The sequence below is a fragment of the Mytilus edulis genome, chromosome 3 (assembly GCF_963676685.1).
Source record: "Mytilus edulis chromosome 3, xbMytEdul2.2, whole genome shotgun sequence".
Classification (NCBI taxonomy): Eukaryota; Metazoa; Mollusca; class Bivalvia; order Mytilida; family Mytilidae; genus Mytilus; species Mytilus edulis.
The window spans coordinates 18,275,808-18,298,046 of NC_092346.1; the positions used below are offsets into that span (position 1 = coordinate 18,275,808).

General features: G+C 31.6%; 2 protein-coding genes across 4 annotated transcripts in view; one reads left to right on the forward strand and one right to left on the reverse strand.

Annotated features, from left to right (window-relative positions):
• The window catches only part of LOC139515949 (hapless 2-like), a 91,246-nt gene that overhangs the window by 54,030 nt on the left and 14,977 nt on the right, over window positions 1–22,239 (forward strand). For 2 of the 3 annotated variants that reach the window (XM_071305739.1, XM_071305736.1), the window contains exons 19-20: window positions 10,913–10,999; window positions 11,525–11,771. The exons of the other annotated variant lie outside the window; for it this stretch is intronic. In XM_071305739.1, coding sequence (XP_071161840.1) covers window positions 10,913–10,999; window positions 11,525–11,698 — 261 coding nt within the window. In that variant the 3' untranslated portion in view covers window positions 11,699–11,771. Of the gene's footprint in view, window positions 1–10,912; window positions 11,000–11,524; window positions 11,772–22,239 lie in introns of those variants that run through there. 3 annotated transcript variants of the gene reach the window in all.
• On the reverse strand, window positions 1,217–6,098 carry LOC139515957 (uncharacterized). The gene is made up of 2 exons (XM_071305747.1): window positions 5,984–6,098; window positions 1,217–3,129 (listed from the first exon to the last, which is right to left on the reverse strand). Exon 2 carries the CDS (start codon window positions 3,108–3,110, stop codon window positions 1,419–1,421), a length of 1,692 nt encoding a protein of 563 aa, XP_071161848.1. The 5' UTR covers window positions 3,111–3,129; window positions 5,984–6,098; the 3' UTR covers window positions 1,217–1,418.

The following is a 22,239-nucleotide window of genomic DNA, read 5'->3' on the forward strand; positions in this document are numbered from 1 at the left end:
GGAAGACCTGGATGCTTCATACTTTGTTTATGGATGCCTCATGTTACGAAGTTTCCGTCAGTAAAATGTCCAATGTCCTTGACCTCATTTTCATGGTTCAGTGACTACTTGAAAAAAAAGTTTAGATTTTTTGAAATGTTAATTTCTCTCTTATTATGAGTAATAGGATAACTATATTTGTACATGTGTGTACCATGCAAGTTCCTCTTGCCTGTCAGACAGATTTTGTTTGACCTTGACCTCATTTCATTGATCAGTGAACAAGGTTAAGTTTTGGTGGTCAAGTCCATATCTCAGATACTATAAGCAATAGGTCTAGTATATTGGGTGTATGGAAGGACTGTAAGGTGTACATGTCCAACTGGCAGGTGTCATCTGACATTGACCTCATTTTCATAGCTCAGTGGTTATAGTGAAGTTTTTGTGTTTTCGTCTGTTTTTCTAATACTGTATGCAATAGGTATTCTATGTTTGGTGTATCAAATGATTGTAAGGTGTACATGTCTAGCTGGCAGGTGTCATCTGACCTTGACCTCATTTTCATGGTTCAGTGGTCAAAGTTCTGTTTTTAATTTATTTTTTTTCTAATACTATATGCAATTGGTCTTTGGTGTATGGAAATATTTTATGATCTATATGTCAGTCACGCAGGATTTATTTGACCTTGACCTCATTTTCAAGGTTCATTGTTTAGTGTTAATTTTTTGTGTTTTGGTCTGTTTTTCTTTAACTATAAGCAATAAGTCAACAATATTTGTTGTATGGAAGAATTGTTAGCTGTACATGCCTGCCTGGCATGGTTCGTCTGACCTTGACCTCATTTTCATGGTTCATTGGTCAATGTTTAGATTTCTTGGTTAATTTTAAGTTTATGTGACAGTTGTAATAAAGCTTTATATTTAGGACAATCAAAGCATCATACCAATGATTAGTAAAGAAGGCGAGACATTTCAGCGTGTGCACTCTTGTTTTTCTAAACTCCTCCTGATTGGTCTGATATTTGGTATGTGAGCTAACAGTGATGAGTTACATATTAAGTGTAAGTTTATTTTGGTTCTGCTAATTTTTGCAAAAATGTTTTGTTGCTATTATCTTTAAAACTGTAATAGATTGATTAATTGGTGATTAACACCACTTTCATCATTATTGTGGTATTTCACTGCAGTCAGTTTTCAGCACCATTCACCTTCTTTGGAAAACTGACAATATTAGTCATTTAAGATTGTAGTTGAGTGCACCTGCCATATATGTGATTGGTACTTCTGTCCTCAGAGTTGACAGGCTAGTGTTACAGTAGTCTTACTACTTAGACCACTCTGCCACTGCAGCCTCAAATTGATTAAGGAAAAGATTGAATACCCTTGACATCAATAATCACTATGCACAGATTAAAAAATAAAATGAAAAAAAAAAATTTCTTAAATTTTATATATAAAAGCTGTATTATTGTTATCATCACTGTAAGTTGAGGCTATCATCATTCCTGTTTCTCTGTCGATGTTTATTGCCCAAGGACGTTTGATTCCATCAGCCTCTGATAGTATTGTCTTACAGGTTTTACCATCTGGTGATACTACAACAATACTGTTGTTTCCCCAAGAAACTATATAAACACAACCGTTCTTGTCTAATGTAAGTCCTCGTGGTATGGCAATGTCTTGATGCTGATATGTCCAGAGAGGTTCTCCCGTACTTTTACAGCAGTGGACTTTACTTTCATAGAAATTGGTGCCATATATATTTCCTTGGAATAATGAAATAAGGACCACTCCTTCCATTCCTTCTAAGATGGTTTGAGACATGTCATTCAGATTCACTGTAGTATACTGGCTGCCACCATTACTGATAACCAAAGTTTTACCATCACTTGCTACTCCATAACAATAATGAGAAAGTTGAATTGTTTGAATAACTGTATTCTTTTCTATATCCACCAGTACTGTCTGCTTGGAATCTAGTGTGACAGCCACTGTGTTATTTCTGACAAAGCATGTATCATATGGATCCTCTGTGAATGTAACTACTGTTCTGATGAAGATGCAATCATTACTGAACAGCAGTAGTTGTTTTTTTCCCTCATAAAGTATTATAAATTTACCATCAGGTAATATGTGACAGGCAAATATATTTACAGACTTCATATCTTTTGGAATTGTCAGTTTTGTCAACAAGGATGGCTTTATTTGTTCAATCCCAGGAACATTTGGGACCAAGTGCTGAGCTTGATCTTTTCTTCCAGCCTTTATTTTAAGAGTAGAAGAGCTGGTATTGATATTAATATCTCCAAATGATTTGACATTTTGTAAAATAGATTGAAGAGCAGATGACATGTTAACCTCTAGATTCTTTTCATTGAAGTCGTCTCCACTTTCTAAATCTTCTATATATTTTGCTGCTTGTGCTGTAGTTTTTTCAATTTCTCTTAGACCAATATACATCTGTAGCTCTGTAGCATATTGCGTCATTTTGGTAAACTGGCTCTGCATTTGGTTTATCTGACTAGCTCGCTGTTCCATTTGTTGCAGGAGAGTGGCCATGTTTGATTTAAGCTTTGAATGTTTAGACTCTAAATCATCAAGTAAGTCTTGTTCTAATTTGTCTAAGTAATCATTGATCGACTTCCTCATATACCTGATTTCCTTAACAGCTTTAGTTTTCTGATCATTGATGGTACTGGTCCTGGTTTTCATATACTTAATGGCTGTATCTAAGTTTTCCTTAACATCATTCAAATCTTTTTCAAAAAATTGCGCTGAGGCAGATGATTTGACTTGCTGTAGGATAGCAGACAAGGGTTTCATTTCTTGACATTTCTGGTGTTTATCGGTGACACACTGGACACAGCATGGACAGACATGGAAAGAACAATAAAGCTCAAACTTCTTCTTGTGGTCTCTGCACTGACTACTTATTTCTTGCATGAATGTAGGTAATTTTTGGTAATCTTTAGCTGACATGGTTTTATGGTTTTTAGATAGCCTTGACTTGCTGTGAGGTTTTTCACAATCTCTACACAAGAAAACTTCACATTCTGTGCACCATGTGACTGCTGACTTGGAGATCCCATCGTCATGGCAAATTGTACAAAAGAGCTTGACTGATGAGGCCATTATACTTTTTTCTTTACATCTGAAAAATAAGGGGAAAATTAAAGTCCCACATATGAATATGTTGGGAGTGAATGAGTTGTATAAAAAATAGTTTGCCCAAAAATATTACTGTATTTAATATTTAGTATTATCATGGAAGTATTATATTGATACTTCCAAGGTATTATATATAGATGCTTCATGTCCTGATATCTCATGAAAAAATATATACTATAACGATATATTGAGGTACTGTAAAAAAAAAAAAAAAAAAAAGGGATCAGCAAGACGAGATCTACAAAAAGGCAGCTATCCAAAATCAACAGTTGACTCCTTGTATGTACTTGCTGTTAACTTATAAGTTTTATCATTTGTTTTACTTTCTATCTTGAAAACCATAATGAAAAGATAGATTTTTTAACACGTTTAATAGCAAAACTGATCAGCAATACCATATCTACAAATTAATCAACAGGCAGAACTTGTCAGTCTACTTATTATAAATCATTAAGACACATTGGTTGAAATATTGATCGCAACGCACAATCTTCATGGTTGAAATCGTATGTTTTGGAGACAAAAACTATGCTTACATAAGAAAAACTTCAAACAGAGAAATTATTAGTTTTTAAAAAAATTACAAATATAGATAGTTAACTAGGTGTTATTGTCCGTAAAGGGGCACTAGCTACGAGATATATAAAAAATTAGATATATTATTTGTTTTGCTCAATCATTAATGAAATGCAAATAGTGAAATAATAATTCGCTTTTAGCACCCAGTATGGTTCAATTTTGATAAAATATGCTAAAAAACATTGCAAGTGAATAATTCAACCTCATTGAATCGGTATTCATGTGAACTTCAATTTAACCCCTTAGCTTGAGATTATAACACGTAAATTGTATGTGTAAAGTTATTCAAAGGAACAGAATGTCAACATTTAAAGTGAAACAAAGGTTAATCATTTGATTGACTGTTTCGATCCACAAAAAATCATTCTTATACTGGTAAAAATGATCATTAATCTATTTATATCTTTATTCATGTTTACATCGCTTATATGGTCATCCGATGATTTTAGAGGTCAACTCGATTAATAATTAGAATGCGTCTTCACTAGATTACACACAAAACGAAGCTACGTCTTTTCATGTCCGTGTCCTGTTAATGGTTTATTTTAGACTTTTTATAGTTTGGATAAATGAGGGGGGGCGAGACCATTTTCGGGACGCCGGGATTGGCTCATTTTAGCAACGGGAAATTGGGATTGCTTTTTTTAAAGATCGGGAATTTGGGATAGAAAAACATTGGGATACGGGAAACCCACGTTTTTAGCCATGGGAAATCAGGATTTTTATGTTGAAATATAACGGGATTGACAAAAAACTGTACCTTGGACAGATAAAAGTGTTATTTTCATAATACTTCAATCAGAATCGCATCTAGAAACAGAGTAGATCCAAATCTTATTGTTATTTTCTGCTCGATTTTTTAAAGTAACCGTAGCCAGTGCCATATCTAATATCCACTGTACGCGAATGAAATGCTAACCAAAGTTCATGATAAATGTCTAATCTCCTTGGTATTAGCGTCGCTCTGATTTAGAGGATCAGTATACCCAAAGAGGGTGGTAAAGGTTTTTTTTCGTGCAACGTGTTTTGCCATTTCTAATTTCATCCTTCCGTGAAAACAGTTCGTGCTTCACTGTGAAATTGATAAAAACGGCAACGTGCAAGCAATTTTTTTATTTTTCGTTCATTGTGAAATTGAATTTTATTTCGCGTTTGTCCGTGATCATAACGCCTCTTTACAACCCTTCCCAAAAGTTAGACTTGATTTGGATATTTTCAATAAGAGTAAGATTATGTAAGACCTAAAAGAAAACACATGTGTTTTTTAGGGGATGTTACCTGAAACACATGTATTTTTTCTTGGCCTTACTACACAAATAATTTCACAGACACAGTCTTCTCTATAATCGAATATCATATAAAAATATTTATGACATTCTACAATTTTGAAGAAAACAAATACCCCAACTTGACGTGTTTAAAATGTACATACTGAATATATTGTTCAAAATGCACAAATTCAGGAAAGCAAATAATAATGAACAACATTACTCAGAGGGTTTAATTTTCAAAGTTTACCAGGACGGCTTCCTTTAAAAGTTGTGTCAGATGTGTCTATTCGTTACCTTAAATAGTGGAGGACCTCTTTAATAAATAAATGGTGATTTCTTGTTTATCGGGATCGGGATTTTTAACAAAATATGTCCGGGATTTCGGGATTTTCTGATATTAAAACTGGGAAATCAGGATGAGACCCCCTCTAGCTCCCCCCATAAATGTTTTACATTGTTATAAATAAAATATGAGAATTTGATAAAAAATCCGTGAACATGAATTTGATAGATAGTGCCCCTTTAAGTGATGATATTTTACCCGTTTTTACAAAAACTCCTAACAGAGAGAGAAAAAAATACACAACAAAAATTATCAACAAAACAGCTAGTCTATAATGTTGGAGAGAAGATGCACATAGATCAAACTGAGCCACATAGACTTTTTAGAGCATCTAGTTATTCTCAAGACAAAGTTACTGATATTAAGAAAAAAAAATACATTAGAAAAAATTTGTAATATTTTTATGTCTTCCACTTCACAATTCTTTGCCTGTATCAGAATAATTAATCAAATAGTAAATTCTCCAGTTCCTGTTTTTTCAACCAGTGTGTAAATTATTATGTTCCTGCTTTCTGTATAAAACAAGTAAGGATTACTTATTTTATGCAGTTATATATATGGGCTGTTGCCAGAGTTTTATAAATTCTGAATTTAAATTAATAAAATAATTTAGCAATATTATTGAATTATTTGAAAATTCTTACCATGAACGTTTTGATAGTTAGGAATTTGCACAGGGAAGTAAAATGTCCAATATCTGGGACACTTTTTACGTATATATTTTATTTACATTTGAATACTTGTCTCAACAGTTAAATATTTGTGTGATGTATGATAAAACATATTATGTATGTTTGAATTTAAATGCACTGAACAATGAATCTTTAGAAAATCTCTGATGTGTGTAGAAAATCAAATCTAAAATGATTTTTTTGTAGATTCAATAGTAACAACTAACACATTTTTTATTCATTAAACATCTTAAAAAAAAATATCAAAGTGGAATCAGTTTTAGTATAACTATGTAAAACTTTCATGATATGCATTTAATCCCTCAACATACATAGGGCAGATAAACTATCATTTTCAGCAATTGAAAAGAAGATTAATTTGAACCTAGAAATAATTTTGAAATCTTTAAAGTTGATAAAAGAAATGTATGATGAAAATTAACCAAATTAAGGAGTGTTAGCCATGCATGCATGCATGTAAAAAAACGGGGGAGGGAAAAGGGGGCGAGGGATTAGTTAGTTTATACTGATATAAAAGCAAAAGAAACTTCAATCTAAGCTATAATGCAAGCATGCTCAACGTACCCCCTAAAGTTGGTTAGTTTTCAGCATACATTTCTTTTCAGTTTTTCAAAAATTTGAAATGCTCTTATATCGGGTACTAGCACCATTATGTCATGCTAAATTACTGAAATCTTAACAATTTTAGCATTTCAGTTAAAATTTTTACGGGTTTCCGTCTTAAATGAAATTGGCCGCATTTGTGTTCATTCTTAATATTGAAATATAAGTTGTATTTAATGACAATACATTACATATATAAAGGTTGAGGATGAACACGGATGCAGCTACTTTCATTTTTGACCAAAAAAAACATTTGAAAAGTGACATTTTTAGGCATATTTGATAGATTTTTCACATTTACCCTTGAATCAGAGCGTTTTTAATGACTAAATCAGTTAAAATATTTCACATAAACTAATTGAATCAACTGAAATAAACACCTAACTGTTTAAAAAGTGTCCAAAATCTTTCGTCAGATGAACCTGAAATTTGAGGCCAATAACACAATCCACAATGTTCATAATATACACTCCTGGCATTTAATGAAATTAAAGGATAAAATGCAAGGAACTATAATTTATTGTAAGATTTTTTTTTCCACTTCTTCTACGTCATAGACAAAGACTTGTTATCATCTGCTATGATATGAAGTCAGAGGAGTTGAAATGCATGATATTTAGTGAATAAATGGTACTGATTTGCCTAGGTAATCGGTAATCATCCAAGGTTTTTATACGACCGCAAAATTTGAAAAAAATTTCGTCGTATATTGCTATCACGTTGGCGTCGTCGTCGTCGTCGTCGTCCGAATACTTTTAGTTTTCGCACTCTAAGTTTAGTAAAAGTGAATAGAAATCTATGAAATTTTAACTCAAGGTTTATGACCACAAAAGGAAGGTTGGGATTGATTTTGGAATTTTGGTCCCAACATTTTAGGAATTAGGGGCCAAAAAGGGCCCAAATAAGCATTTTCTTGGTTTTCGCACTATAACTTTAGTTGAAGTTAACAGAAATCTATGACATTTTGACACAAGGTTTATGACCACAAAAGAAAGGTTGGGATCGATTTTGGGAGTTTTGGTTCCAACAGTTTAGGAGTTAGGGGCCAAAAAAGGGCCCAAATAAGCATTATTCTTGGTTTTCGCACAATAACTTTAGTTTAAGTAAATAGAAATCAATGAAATTTAAACACAATGTTCAGGACCACAAAAGGAAGGTTGGTATTGATTTTGGGAGTTTAGGTCCCAACAGGTTAGGAATTAGGGGCCAAAAAGGGACCCAAATAAGCATTTTTCTTGGTTTTCGCACCATAACTTTAGTATAAGTAAATAGAAATCTATGAAATTTAAACACAAGGTTTATGACCATAAAAGGAAGGTTGGTATTGATTTTGGGAGTTTTGGTCCCAACAGTTTAGGAATAAAGGGCCCAAAGGGTCCAAAATTAAACTTTGTTTGATTTCATCAAAAATTGAATAATTGGGGTTCTTTGATATGCCGAATCTAACTGTGTATGTAGATTCTTAATTTTTGGTCCCGTTTTCAAATTGGTCTACATTAAGGTCCAAAGGGTCCAAAATTAAACTTATTTTGATTTTAACAAAAATTGAATCCTTGGGGTTCTTTGATATGCTGAATCTAAAAATGTACTTAGATTTTTTATTATTGGCCCAGTTTTCAAGTTGGTCCAAATTGGGGTCCAAAATTAAACTTTGTTTGATTTCATCAAAAATTGAATAATTGAGGTTCTTTGATATGCCAAATCTAACTGTGTATGTAGATTCTTAATTTTTGGTCCCGTTTAAAATTGGTCTACATTAAAGTCCAAAGGGTCCAAAATTAAACTAAGTTTGATTTTAACAAAAATTGAATTCTTGGGCCTCTTTGATATGCTGAATCTAAACATGTACTTAGATTTTTGATTATGGGCCCAGTTTTCAAGTTGGTCCAAATCAGGATCCAAAATTATTATATTAAGTATTGTGCAATAGCAAGAAATTTTCAATTGCACAGTATTCAGCAATAGCAAGAAATCTTCAATTGCACAGTATTGTGCAATAGCAAGAAATCTTCAATTGCACAGTAGTGTGCAATGGCAAATATTTTCAATTGCACAGTATTGCACAATAGCAAGAAATATCTAATTGCACAATATTGTGCAATAGCAAGAAATTCCAATTGGATTTCAATTGGAGTTATCTTTCTTTGTCCAGAATAGTAGTTGAATCAACTTAAATCATTGTTTTATACAATATACAATGTATATTCATTATTCACTTTTACTACCAACTGATAGATTAAAACAATCTTTACCATTCAGTGACAACAAGCACTTTTTTTACATTTTAATATTTTATGATGTATTTAAATGAGTAGTTATTGTTGTAAACTTCATTAGAAATTTGAATTGAGATCAGTTTTGAAATAAGGGAAAGGGGGATGTGAAAAAAAAATTGGGTGGTCAATTTTTTTCATTTCAGATTTCATTAATAAAAAGAAAATTTCTTCAAACATTTTTTTGAGAGGATTAATATTCAACAGCATAGTGAATTGCTCAAAGGCAAAAAAAATTTTTTAAGTTCATTATACCACATTCATTCTGTGTCAGAAACCTATGCTGTGTCAACTATTTAATCATAATCCAAATTAATAGCTGAATCCAGCTTGAATGTTGTGTCCATACTTGCCCCAACCGTTCAGGGTTCAACCTCTGCGGTCGTATAAAGCTGCGCCCTGCGGAGCATCTGGTTTCTATTGTATCAATGTATTCAATTGTTTTGTGGGGATTTTCATTCTATTATTTTTCCTTAGAAAAAGGTGATTTAAGAAAAGCCAGAAGATCTGCTGTTAAAGGTAAGATTTTTTCTAAAATAATCTTTTTGTAAAGTTAATGGAATCGAAAACAACAATATAAAGATTAACAAAAAAGAGATTTTTGACATGAATGCTAGTCTGTCAGAAGGCATATTGACCTAGGTGAGCACGCATTAGAGTCTCTTCTTTGACATAACTACATGACTTGTATGTGTAAATTGATAAAAGACCAAGATAAAAGGACAATGTTTGAACTCAGATTTATGTCCAAACATAATTATTGTCCACTATATATATATATATATAGCTAGCTTTGGTATACTACTCAGTCTTGAGTATCTATATTGGTTTTTGGTGTACTGTTGTTTGTTCGTTGGTCTTTTACCTTTTTAGCCATGGAATTGTAGGTTTAATTTTGACTGATGTGTTTGAATGTCCCTTTGGTATTTTTCACCTTTCATTAATTTATTTGTTCTTATCAAAAATTGTGGTCAAAACTCATTAAATTAGAGAGAACATTTCATAGGGAAGATGTGTTTTTATTTTCAACTTGATTAGACTTCAACTTCATCTTAAACTACCTTGACCAATAACTTTAACCTAAAGTGGGACAGACGGAGGAATGAACCGAAAAAAACATAACGGCCCTCTTATATCGTAGGTGGAGTATACAAATAAGAAGGTGTTATGCTTCCCAATGAGACAACTCTACACACTAGACCAAATGACACAATTACAGATCACTGTACAATGTACAACCTTTAACAAAGAGCGAATCCATACCACATAGTCAGCTATATAAGGCCCTGAGGTGACAAATGTTTAACAATCCAAACGAGATAACTATTGACCTGATTTATGTAAAAAAATCAATGATGTACAAAGAAAGCATGTCTAATTGGTAAACTCAATTTGATAAAAAAAACAATAATCTAAAAAACATTTAATCTGCAAAACAAATACATAAGTTTGTTCTAAAAAATTGATTTGTTTAGTTTTTTCTCCAATATTGGTACATGTGCTACAGTACATTAAAAAAAAACCATGTCACACTACATTGTTCTACCATGAACTACCATGACACTCTACATAGAACAACAATGATATCCTACATTGAACTACCATGACACCCTATACATTCTACTACCATATCATATGACATACAATTTTTATTCCATTAAGGTCTTCGGAGAAGTTTGAACAGAAAAATACCAATACAGGCACTTCTAGATCTTGATCATGTTTTCTTCAATTACCAAAGACAATCTACTGTACTGAAGGTAAGAATAATTATGAGTAACGAAGATTGGAACAATACTATTATTTTTTTCTAATTTATTATTACTATTCCCTCAAATGTAAAAAAAAATGCTTTAAAGCTGCCCAAAGTTATCAACAACTTTGATGGGGATGCAAATCCTGTAACGTAATGCATTGCATTTATCAAAAACTATTTTAAAAAAAATTACCTTTCAAATTTTTATCTTTTTTTTTACATGATATTGTTTATTTGCTTTTCTTTCAGAACTCCGGACAATGTTTTAGTTTATGTGGATTATTGTCTAGAAATGGTAGGAGATATAAGTTTGAGTTAGGACCTTATAATGTACAGGTAAGTCAGATATAGGCTCTCTTATATAAAGGTAATTTGAGTCATAGGGGTTGCTATAAACAGGTGTAATAACACCATTAATATTATAAGAAATTAAATAGATATGAACCTTGCCAATAATTCAACTCTCCACCAGATGATTTTGAAAAAATAATTATAGGAGACTTCAACAATGATAAAACCAACAATCTTTGTTAAATCAGCATTTTTCAAAACGTTGTGAAGAATTTATCTTTATTTCAAATAAAACAATAGTTGTCATGAGTCAAGGTGTATACTGTCCAAATTTTCAATGGTCTTTCAAACTGTAGGATGTAGAACCTATCTAAGAAATTTTTACCTTTGGATGCCATTAAAATACCATCATAAAAAAAACAGCAATAATCTATTTCTAAGGCTCCATAATAAATCCTTGCAAAATCCTTTTTTCTTGCATTTGATTTTATAATATTTTCACATTGATTGATGAAATCATAGCTTGAACTATATGTTTGGTCACTACATATTTTACGATTTTTATTTCAGATGTGTGAAAATATACAAGGGAAAGCACGGAAGCTAGTGAATCCTCAACAAATTGTTCATCCTCTGCAGTTTGTAACAGAAATGAATGCTACAGCTGTACACCAATATATTACCACAGGGCCACTCTACCCTTGTCTAAATACACTTATTACATTCAAATATAACAAACATTGATTTAAATGTTCCTCCCTTGTCTAAATACACATATAATAACATTTCTGTGTAGCAAAAATCGATAAAAGTCTGTGTAAAATCTTGTCATCATATTACTGTGTGGGTCTGTTTGATATGTCAATTATCATTTGTGTACCAATTTTCGTTGATTTTGTCAAATAAGGTGAATCACAAATTACTTTTTTTTTAAATAAATTTTCTATAGGTTTATATGCAGAATTTAGAAAACTGAAATTGAAATATCCACAAAAATGTAAGTTTTCCTCATCAACGAAAATTGATACCTATGAAATTGATTGAATCTAGTCAGTAGATACTATTTGTAAACATGTATGATCTATTATTGAATTGTTGAAATTTTAGAAGTATTATATGTTCATGTTCAGAAAATTTACACAGCATTTATAATAGTACAGGTTAGATATCAAAATGACTGTCCCTTTATTTACTGCATGCCCTTATTTGAAATTCAAATTAGACAGGTTACTGGTTTATGGAAGGAATGTATAATATTTTGATGCAGTAAATATATACATTGACATTTTCATTCAGTTTTATCATAAAGCATTGTTATAACTGTTCTCTACTTAAATTTTGCACTTTTACATTTTGCAACATATTAATTTTTATAGATGAATGGCTTCGAAATAATGAAAATGTAAACGTTACAAAAAATATCAAATCTATGTGTCACAAATTGGTGAAGGTATTTAAGCATACATTTTAAAACATTTTTTTACACTCTGATACAATTCAGGTATTATTATATTTACAATTTCAAGAAGAAGTCTATTCAGGTATTGTAATTAACTTCACGTGGTGTAATATATATTAGAGACAAAGTTCTACTTTGAATTTGAAATGTTAAATGTTTTAACGTACATCATGACAATTTGAATTTGATCAGTTCTGGGGAAAATATTTTATAAATCAAGTTTTGAAAATATCAATGCTTTCATTTCTCTGATATATTGATTTTGTCTAAGTATTTCAAGAGATTGCTCTTTCTTGTACATGTCACCCTCAAACTTTTTTTTCCATATCACAACAACAAAAATCATCAGTTGACTCCAAAAGTATCATCTGACTTTGATTTAGATTTATTACTTTTAATTGTAATAAATAGGAAAATAATAGGATGTAATAGTGTGGATTCATTATTATTCATGAGATAACAATTTTTGTAGCTTTCGTGGGTACAGGTGAACCTCATATTTAAATGTTCAAATACTTACAAGTGTTCTTTAGTCTTGTATACAACATATGTCAATACCATGAATAAAAATATCCCAGAACATACAAGTTTTACACAATCAATGAAAATTGGTACACTCGAAAATAAACGAATCAATAGAATGTATAGAAGTGCATATGTATATTATATCCTAAGGATATTTATCTGATTTTGTTCAAGCTAAGAAATAGGTGGAAACATTAGAAATTCAAACTATGTTTTACTTTTGTGATAATGACTGTGTTTGAAAATACCATTGAAAAATTCGTTTTCCAATTATTTGAAAACTGTACTCTTGACAAGTCATTGTACTGTAAGGTTGAATTGGCTTCCTCTGTCTTTTTAATTAATTACATTTTTTTTTTACTAAAAATATGAGTTATCTAAGACTACATATTGGAAATAGAAAATCATTCATGCTTATTGAAGCCTAACACATAATCTAGTGTTCTATTTTTAGAGGACCTTACAATGGTATTTTTAACCATTGTGTAATGTTTATAAGATTTGATATAATTTCGTTATAATTGTAAATTCATAAGTATTATAGTGTTATATATACACGACGGTAAAAGTCTCTTTGTTGCAGTTCAATGTTGTTACCATCTTATTGTTCATAACTGTTAGATTTTGTTATTTGGATTGACTGTTTTGTGATTTTAATTTGGATATTTGTGTTTGGTAACAATGCAGTACACTGATAGATAATATAAAAGGACATCTTATGTACACCGACAGGAAACTATAATTGAATTATTTTCCTCTAGATTATGCCCCTTTGAACTAAGAATATTGGTTTTTGTCAACTTTACAACATAGTTTAAATAATATTTGTAGATAAAATATTCTTTGTAGATGTGCATTTCAGCTTAAAATTATTATTCAATTTTCTTTCCATGGAGTATGCCCCTTTGAAGGTAGAATATTGTTCAAAATATACTACTGCACCAGTTTGTCATTGCATCTCCTCTGAAACCACATTAGAATGTTTATAAAATATTAACCCTGTTTTTTCCAACCCAGAACTAAAAAGTACAAGTTCATAATCTAACAGTCATCGGAAAAACATGTCACTCTATCCAGACACATACTTTGAACTCTGAGGGGACCATTTTTGCTCTTACTCTTAAATGTTGCATGTTTAATTGAGAGCAAACATAAATTTTTAAACATTTATTTTTCTTCTGGCAATTTTTGATATAACAAGGACAATAACTTCCGAACAGTAAAAGTGACAATCATCAATATTGAAAATGACCTCCATTTTGTCATCAGTAACTATATATTGAAATTTAAAAAGTTTTGGTTGAAATGTTTAAGAGTAAATGCATGGACATTGTTTGGCATCCGCCCACCCACCGTACATCATCGATAAATCGATAAATAAGTTTTCCTTTGAATATCTTGTTAAAAACTAAATGTGATAGTATAGCCAATGATGTTATTCTACAGAGACTAAAACACAGAGAATCACAATTTCCCAGATTTTTCTTTTAAACACCTTCAGATATTGAGCTGATTTTTGGTATTCAAGATAACCATGATGAAGTTTCAGTTTCGTTACGCTGTACTGATTTTTTTACCAAATTAGGGGATTCAGACTGTCAAAATGTTGCTCTATCCGCCGCTCAGATTTACTTTTATATTTAGACCACCGTGATGAGTTACAGATCAATTTCATGTTTCGTTCTACTTTGCTGATTTGCATGAAGTTTCAATACATCTTGTTCGATGTACATCAACCTCCTACTTACTGTGAGTTTGAAATTTAATTACTCATCTATCAAGGAATTTTTTCATCAAACTAGAATTGAGAGATGGATACCATGTATATATATCTTCAAAACAGTTTAGATAAGAGAAACAGAGAATTATGAAAATGATCTACAAATAAGTCAACATGGGTGAAAATACCGCACTAACATTTTTTTGTTGCTGTTATCTTAAAAATTAGAATAGAATGATTATTGGTGTTTCAGCGCTATTGTATTATTTTATGGTCGTCAGTTTTCATTGCTTGACAAAGCATAAGAGCCCCATCAATCTTCTTTAGTAAACTTACAATCTTAGTTGAGTAAGATTGGAGTTAAGAGCACCTGCCATATATAAGATCGGTACTCACGACATCAGAGTTCATAGGCAAGTGTAACTATAGTCTGATTACTTAGACCACTCTGCCACTGCAGGTCCAAATTAATGCCTTAATGAAAACGATAAAATGTCCTTGACATAATTTATCACTATACACAGATATCATATCAAAAAATAAAATTGCACGTGTGATCAACACCGATCTTATTGTCTAAGATTGTCAGATTTCCTAAAATAATATCTTAATTTTTATATACAAAAGCTGTATTATTTTTATCATCACTTGTTTTACTTGATACTGTCACCATCCCTGTTTAACTGTCGATGAATATTGCCCTAGGACGACGCTGGACTCTATCAGCCTCTGATAGTATTGTCCAACTGGTTTTAGCAATTGGTGATACAGCCACAATACAATTGTTACCCGGAGAAACTATATAGACAAAGCCATTCTTGCCTAATGTAATGCCTCAAGGACAGTTAATGTCTTGGCGCTGTAATGTCAAGTGAGGTTCTCCCTTACTTTAATAGCAGCAGACTTTTTTCAAAGTAATTGGTACCATATATATTTCCTTGAAAAGATGAAATATGAAACACTCCTCCCATACATTCAAAGAGGATATGAGACATGTCATTCAGATTCACTGTAGTACACTTGCTGACACTATCGCTGATTATCATAATTATACCATCACTTGCTACTCCATTACTAAAATGAGAAAGTTGAATTGTTTGAATAAATGTATTCTTTTCTGCATCTACCAGGGACAGCCACTGTATTATTTTTGACAAAGCATGCATCAAAAGGATGTCATGTGAATGTAACAACTTTTCAGATGGAGATGCCATCATTACTGAACAGCAGTGATTGTTGTTTGCTCTCATGAAGTATAATACATGTACAATCAGTTAATATCAGACAGACCCATATGTCTAAAGACTATATATCACTAGAATATGTCATCACAGAGGTTATAAGTTTGATTCCCACAAAAAAAGGTGCACTTGACTCCAATCTTAATTGATAAGGATTGTCAACTTTCCTGCCAATAATCTGTGATTTTTTTGTGGGTTCTCCGGATTCCTCCATCAAAAACATGACAAGCACAAAGGTGTTAAAAGTGGCCGTAAACACCAAGCAATCCATGATTCCTATCATAAAATTTTGCTCTCTTTATAATGATAGGTTTGGTAAAAGCAGTGCTGTCTTTGTGTTCACCAATATCAATTGGAGAGTCTGTCTTTTTACCAAGACCAGAGTACTAACGACTTACTATGAACCCTGACTGATGAAGTATGAGGTTATTTACAGTGAGAGAGGCATACCAGTCGATCCTCTTACGTAAGTTTTCTGTTACTGTAAAATAACAAATAGTTTCAAGGAATGCTAACTTTTTAATGATTGAAAAATGCTTTTTCATAAAAACCTCATTATGTGGTTACGAAGCACAAAAGCCTTTATGAAATTTGTACCTTACTTCAGTGTTCACCAATAACCAAAAAATCGATAGAACTACCATACGAATATTTATAATTAAAAATACGGAGATGTGGTATGATTGCCAATGAGACAACTATCCATCAAAGATCAAATAAAATTGATGTAACCAATGCCCAGTATATAGGAAAAGCATAACAGTTTTAAGTTCTATGTGAAAAGGTCAATCTCCGTTCATAAGTTTTACTTGAATAATGAATGCATATGTTAGCGGTAATAAGTGAAATTAGCATTAAGCTTAAATCCTAGGCAATAAGTTAACACATAGGCAGTAAGTCTATTGCCTAAATGATGTTAGGCATTAGTCTTAAATCCTAGAATTTAAGCTTAAATCCTGAAAGAAGTGTGCAGGCATTAAGCTTAATGCCTAAAATATAAATGCAGGCAAATAAAAGACATTAACTCATATGAATAAAAATTTATTTCTTAAATAATAACAGCATGAGAACTAGGGCCTGTTTATCGAAACTGTTCTAAGATCGGTCCTTAAAGATATTCTTAGGAAAAACATAATGATAAGGTTAGGTCCAATTACGAAATGTATCAGCATGCACATCGAAGCTATCTAAGGATTATTAGAATAGTTATTAGTTTCAAATTAAAGGTAATAAAGACATTTGATATTTTAATTGTAGTACTTCATTTAAACTCTTTGAAACAAACATAAGTATAAAAATATAACTACGTTTTATATTAGAATTAACTAATTGTAAAGAGGTAAAATAAAACAAGTTAAATATGTAATCGGTAACATCATTATATGTTTTGAGGGAGCTGAAATATAATTGTCACGGTTTTATACTTTAAATTTTAAAAGCAAATCTCGTGCATCTTTCATATAAATACCGAGTACTTCAACTATTTTATTTTATTACTGCAAATAACATACGTTTGCAAATGACCAAGAAAAAAAAATATATCAATGCAAAACCAAGTTTCATCCTAAACATTAAAAAGAAGATGCGGTTTAATTGCCAATGAGACAACTCTCCACAAGAAACTGGAAATAAACTCACTAATACAATATGTTATTTATATTCAAACGCTTCAAAAATTATTTTAAAATATGAAAACTTGATAGAAAATTGTGTTAAATTTATTTTGTTATCTAAAGTTATGGAACTGTTAACATAAAGAACTTACTTATCCAATAAAAAAAATGGAAAATGATGTGAGCAAAAAATCATATCTTAATTTTGTCTTCTTTTGACCAGTTCAAACCAGCTCGACTAGTGATGAGTTCAAATTTTCAAATAAATATTTAAATAATTCTATAGAATCTCCCCTTTTTAAATAGGATACAATCATTGTTTTAAAAATCTTTTCATCATTTTAAAATACCACAAAAACATAAAAAAAAAAGTATGAGTTAATTCTGTTTTATAACTGCTAGAATTACTAAATAAATTTACTAAATTTTAAGATCTGTCAATGAAACATTTATAATTATACATGTAATATTAGAAACATAATTAAGAAACGACTATATATCGAGAATAAATCACCAAATAGGCATGCATTCCAGATTTTACTTATTGCCTAAAATTATGTTCGGCAATAGGATGAATAATCATCATCAGATTTCAGGAAATAAGAGTAATGCCTGAAAATTTCAGGCAATAACTTAATACCTAGGCGTTAGCTTATTGCCTAGGATTTAAGCTTAATGCATAATTTCACTTATTGCCGCTAACATATACAAGGAAATGTACATTGGCTTGATTAACTTGTAGAAATAAAAAGATTTTGCTCAATTTAAATTAGATAAATGAACATTTAAGGTAATTTACAAGTGTTGTTATTTTATAAATGTGGAATGTTTTATCCTGATTCTTTCAGTGTTGGAGTAATTTAATTTAATTCTGCGTTTTTTGTTATATATTAATCAAAATTATACTTGTCATAACTCCCAGCTATAGATTTTTTTTTATCATTTCATTCAGATTCAGATTCTTCAACAACAAAGTACTATGTTAGTAGTTTTATTGACTTTATTTTTATCTGTTTAATAGGAAGAACCCTGTCCAGATTATCCCTACATCAGAAATATTTTTGTTGAACCTGTGTTTTGGTTACTACCTTTTGGTTATTGGTTTACATTGGTTAATGTTGAGGGTTTTAGGGCTGGATTCTAGATACCAATACAAGAGGGAGGCAGTGAGTATGTGTGTTGTATATAGGTTATTGGTTTACATTGGTTGATGTTGAGGGTTTTAGGGCTGGATACTAGATACCAATACAAGAGAGAGGCAGTGAGTACATTTGTTGTATATAGGTGATTGGTTTACATTGGTTAATGTTGAGGATTTCAGGGCTGGATACTAGATACCAATACAAGAGAGAAGCAGTGAGTACATTGTTGTATATAGGTGATTGGTTTACATTGGTTAATGTTGAGGGTTTCAGGGCTGGATACTAGATACCAGTACAAGAGAGAAGCAGTGAGTACATTGTTGTATATAGGTGATTGGTTTACATTGGTTAATGTTGAGGATTTCAGGGCTGGATACTAGATACCAATACAAGAGAGAAGCAGTGAGTACATTGTTGTATATAGGTGATTGGTTTACATTGGTTAATGTTGAGGATTTCAGGGCTGGATACTAGATACCAATACAAGAGAGAAGCAGTGAGTACATTGTTGTATATAGGTGATTGGTTTACATTGGTTAATGTTGAGGATTTCAGGGCTGGATACTAGATACCAATACAAGAGAGAGGCAGTGAGTACATTGTTGTATATAGGTGATTGGTTTACATTGGTTAATGTTGAGGGTTTTAGGGCTGGATACTAGATACCAATACAAGAGAGAAGCAGTGAGTACATTGTTGTATATAGGTTATTGGTTTACATTGGTTAATGTTGAGGGTTTCAGGGCTGGATACTAGATACCAGTACAAGAGAGAGGCAGTGAGTTCATTGTTGTACATAGGTTATTGGTTTACATTGGTTGATTTTGAGGATTTTAGGGCTTGATACTAGATACCAGTACAAGAGAGAGGCAGTGAGTACATTGTTGTATATTGATGGATGGATTTTAAAAAATCTCACTGTTTTAGGTCGTATCAAATACCTTTACTAGAATTAATTTGGCTCGTTTAATGTTTATAAAGTTTTGACAAAATATTTACTTTGACCCTTTGACAAAAATATAAAAATTTCTAAAAAATTGAAATTTTCAAGTATTTTCTATCAAAGTCATACATTACAGTCAGTTTAAATTAGCTGTGAAATTTTTAATATATAAGTCCCATTATGCTCACATAGGCTGTTTTAACTACAAATTGACTAAGGATTAAGAATAAAGTAAAACAAAAGAATTCTAATCATCTTTTTTGTCTCTTTAGGTGTCACACCACCAATTACTCCCCCTAATTTAGAACGTATGTGAAAGTAGGCCTACTCGGACAAAAAATAGTGCATTTATTGTCATTGTTTACTTAAACTACCCAACAAATTCTCAGTTTTAGGTCGTATCAAATACCTTTACTAGAATTAATTTGGCTCGTTTAATGTTTATAAAGTTTTGACAAAATATTTACTTTGACCCTTTGACAAAAATATAAAAATTTCTAAAAAATTGAACCACACACTTTATTTAAAATATTTCATAGGGTATATAACAGTTTGACTAACACTAATTTTGATCATTGAGAAGCTTAATATTTCCTTAACAATAGAACATTATTAAACGTTCAGCTGATTTTTACAGAGTTATCTCCCTGTAGGTAATGTACAACTTAAAGTCATAATAAACGATTGACCGGTGAAAAACAATGTTATTCCAATTCTTGACCAATGCATACAAAGATCATAAACTTAGTCTTCTGTGCTCGATTTTATCACTTTTTTCGCATAAATTTTGTATAATCATCAATTTTTTTTTTCAATCAGTCAGTGTTGTTGTGAAAATATGGAAGGTACTTAAAGTTCGTGTTTTGAAGCCAAAGTTTAACGATTGTCACCTGTTTGTCAACAAACAACAAAAAACATGGATATTTAGCACATGTTTAACATGAACAATCAGATAATAGTTTACTTTAAGGACATCCATGGGTATTGCAATCACCGGGTTTTTACGAGATGGGTCACACTGAGGTCACTTTGCATACGGAAAATATGTTGAGGAGGAAGCAGTGAAAATAAAATTAACTTCTTTTGAATATGAACAAATTAAAGAATTTTCTTCAGAAAAAAGTATATGTACATAAGTTTTATAATGAATACTATCCATTGAGTTATAAAAAACCTAAGCATTATTTTTAGCTCACCTGGCCCGAAGGGCCAAGTGAGCTTTTCCCATCACTTGGCGTCCGGCGTCCGGCGTCGTCCGTCGTCTGTCGTCCGTCGTCGTCCGTCGTCCGTCGTCGTTAACTTTTACAAAAATCTTCTCCTCTGAAACTACTGGGCCAAATTAAACCAAACTTGGTTACAATCATCATTGGGGTATCTAGTTTAAAAAATGTGTGGCGTGACCCGGCCAACCAACCAAGATGGCCGCCATGGCTAAAAATAGAACATAGGGGTAAAATGCAGTTTTTGGCTTATAACTCAAAAACCAAAGCATTTAGAGCAAATCTGACATGGGGTAAAATTGTTTATCAGGTCAAGGTCTATCTGCCCTCAAATTTTCAAATGAATGCGACAACCCGTTATTGGGTTGCTGCCCCTGAACTGGTAATTTTTGGGAATTTTTGCTGTTTTTGGCTATTATCTTGAATATTATTATAGATAGAGATAAACTGTAAACAGCAATAATGTTCAGCAAAATAAGATTTACAAATAAGTCAACATGACCAAAATGGTCAGTTGACCCCTTTAGGAGTTATTGACCTTTATAGTCAATTTTTAACCATTTTTCGTAAATCTTAGTAATCTTTTACAAAAATCTTCTCCTCTGAAACTACTGGGCCAAATTAATCCAAACTTGGCCATAATTATCTTTGGGATATCTAGTTTAAAAAATGTGTGGCGTGACCCGTCAAACTAACCAAGATGGCCGCCATGGCTAAAAATAGAACATATGGGTAAAATGCAGTTTTTGGCTCATAACTAAAAAACCAAAGCATTTAGAGCAAATCTGACAATGGGTAAATTGTTTATCAGGTCAAGATCTATCTGCCCTCAAATTTTCAGATGAATCGGACAACCTGTTGTTGGGTTGCTGCCCCTAAATTGGTAATTTTAAGGAAATTTTACTGTTTTGGGTTATTATCTTGAATATTATTATAGATAGAGATAAACTTTAAACAGCAATAATGAACAGCAAAGTAAGATTTACAAATGGTCAATTGACCCCCTAAGGAGTTATTGTCCTTTATAGTCAATTTTTAACAATTTTCATAAAATTTGTAAATTTTTACAAACATTTTTTACTGAAACTACTGGGCCAAGTTCATTATAGATAGAGATAATTGTAAGCAGCAAGAATGTTCAGTAAAGTAAGATGTACAAACACATTATCATCACCAAAACACAATTTCGTCATGAATCCATCTTCTTCCTTTGAATAATATTCACATAGACCAAGGTGAGCGACACAGGCTCTTTAGAGCCTCTAGTTTTATAATTTGAGGTTTCTTATGACTTTAAAAAGAAATATTTTGAGAGAAAAAAATTAAACTTAGGAAACACAGGATTGTTGATTAGATCTGCTTCTATTTTCACATAAAATATTATGACATATATTAAAGAGTTCCCAGACTTAATTTTTGGGA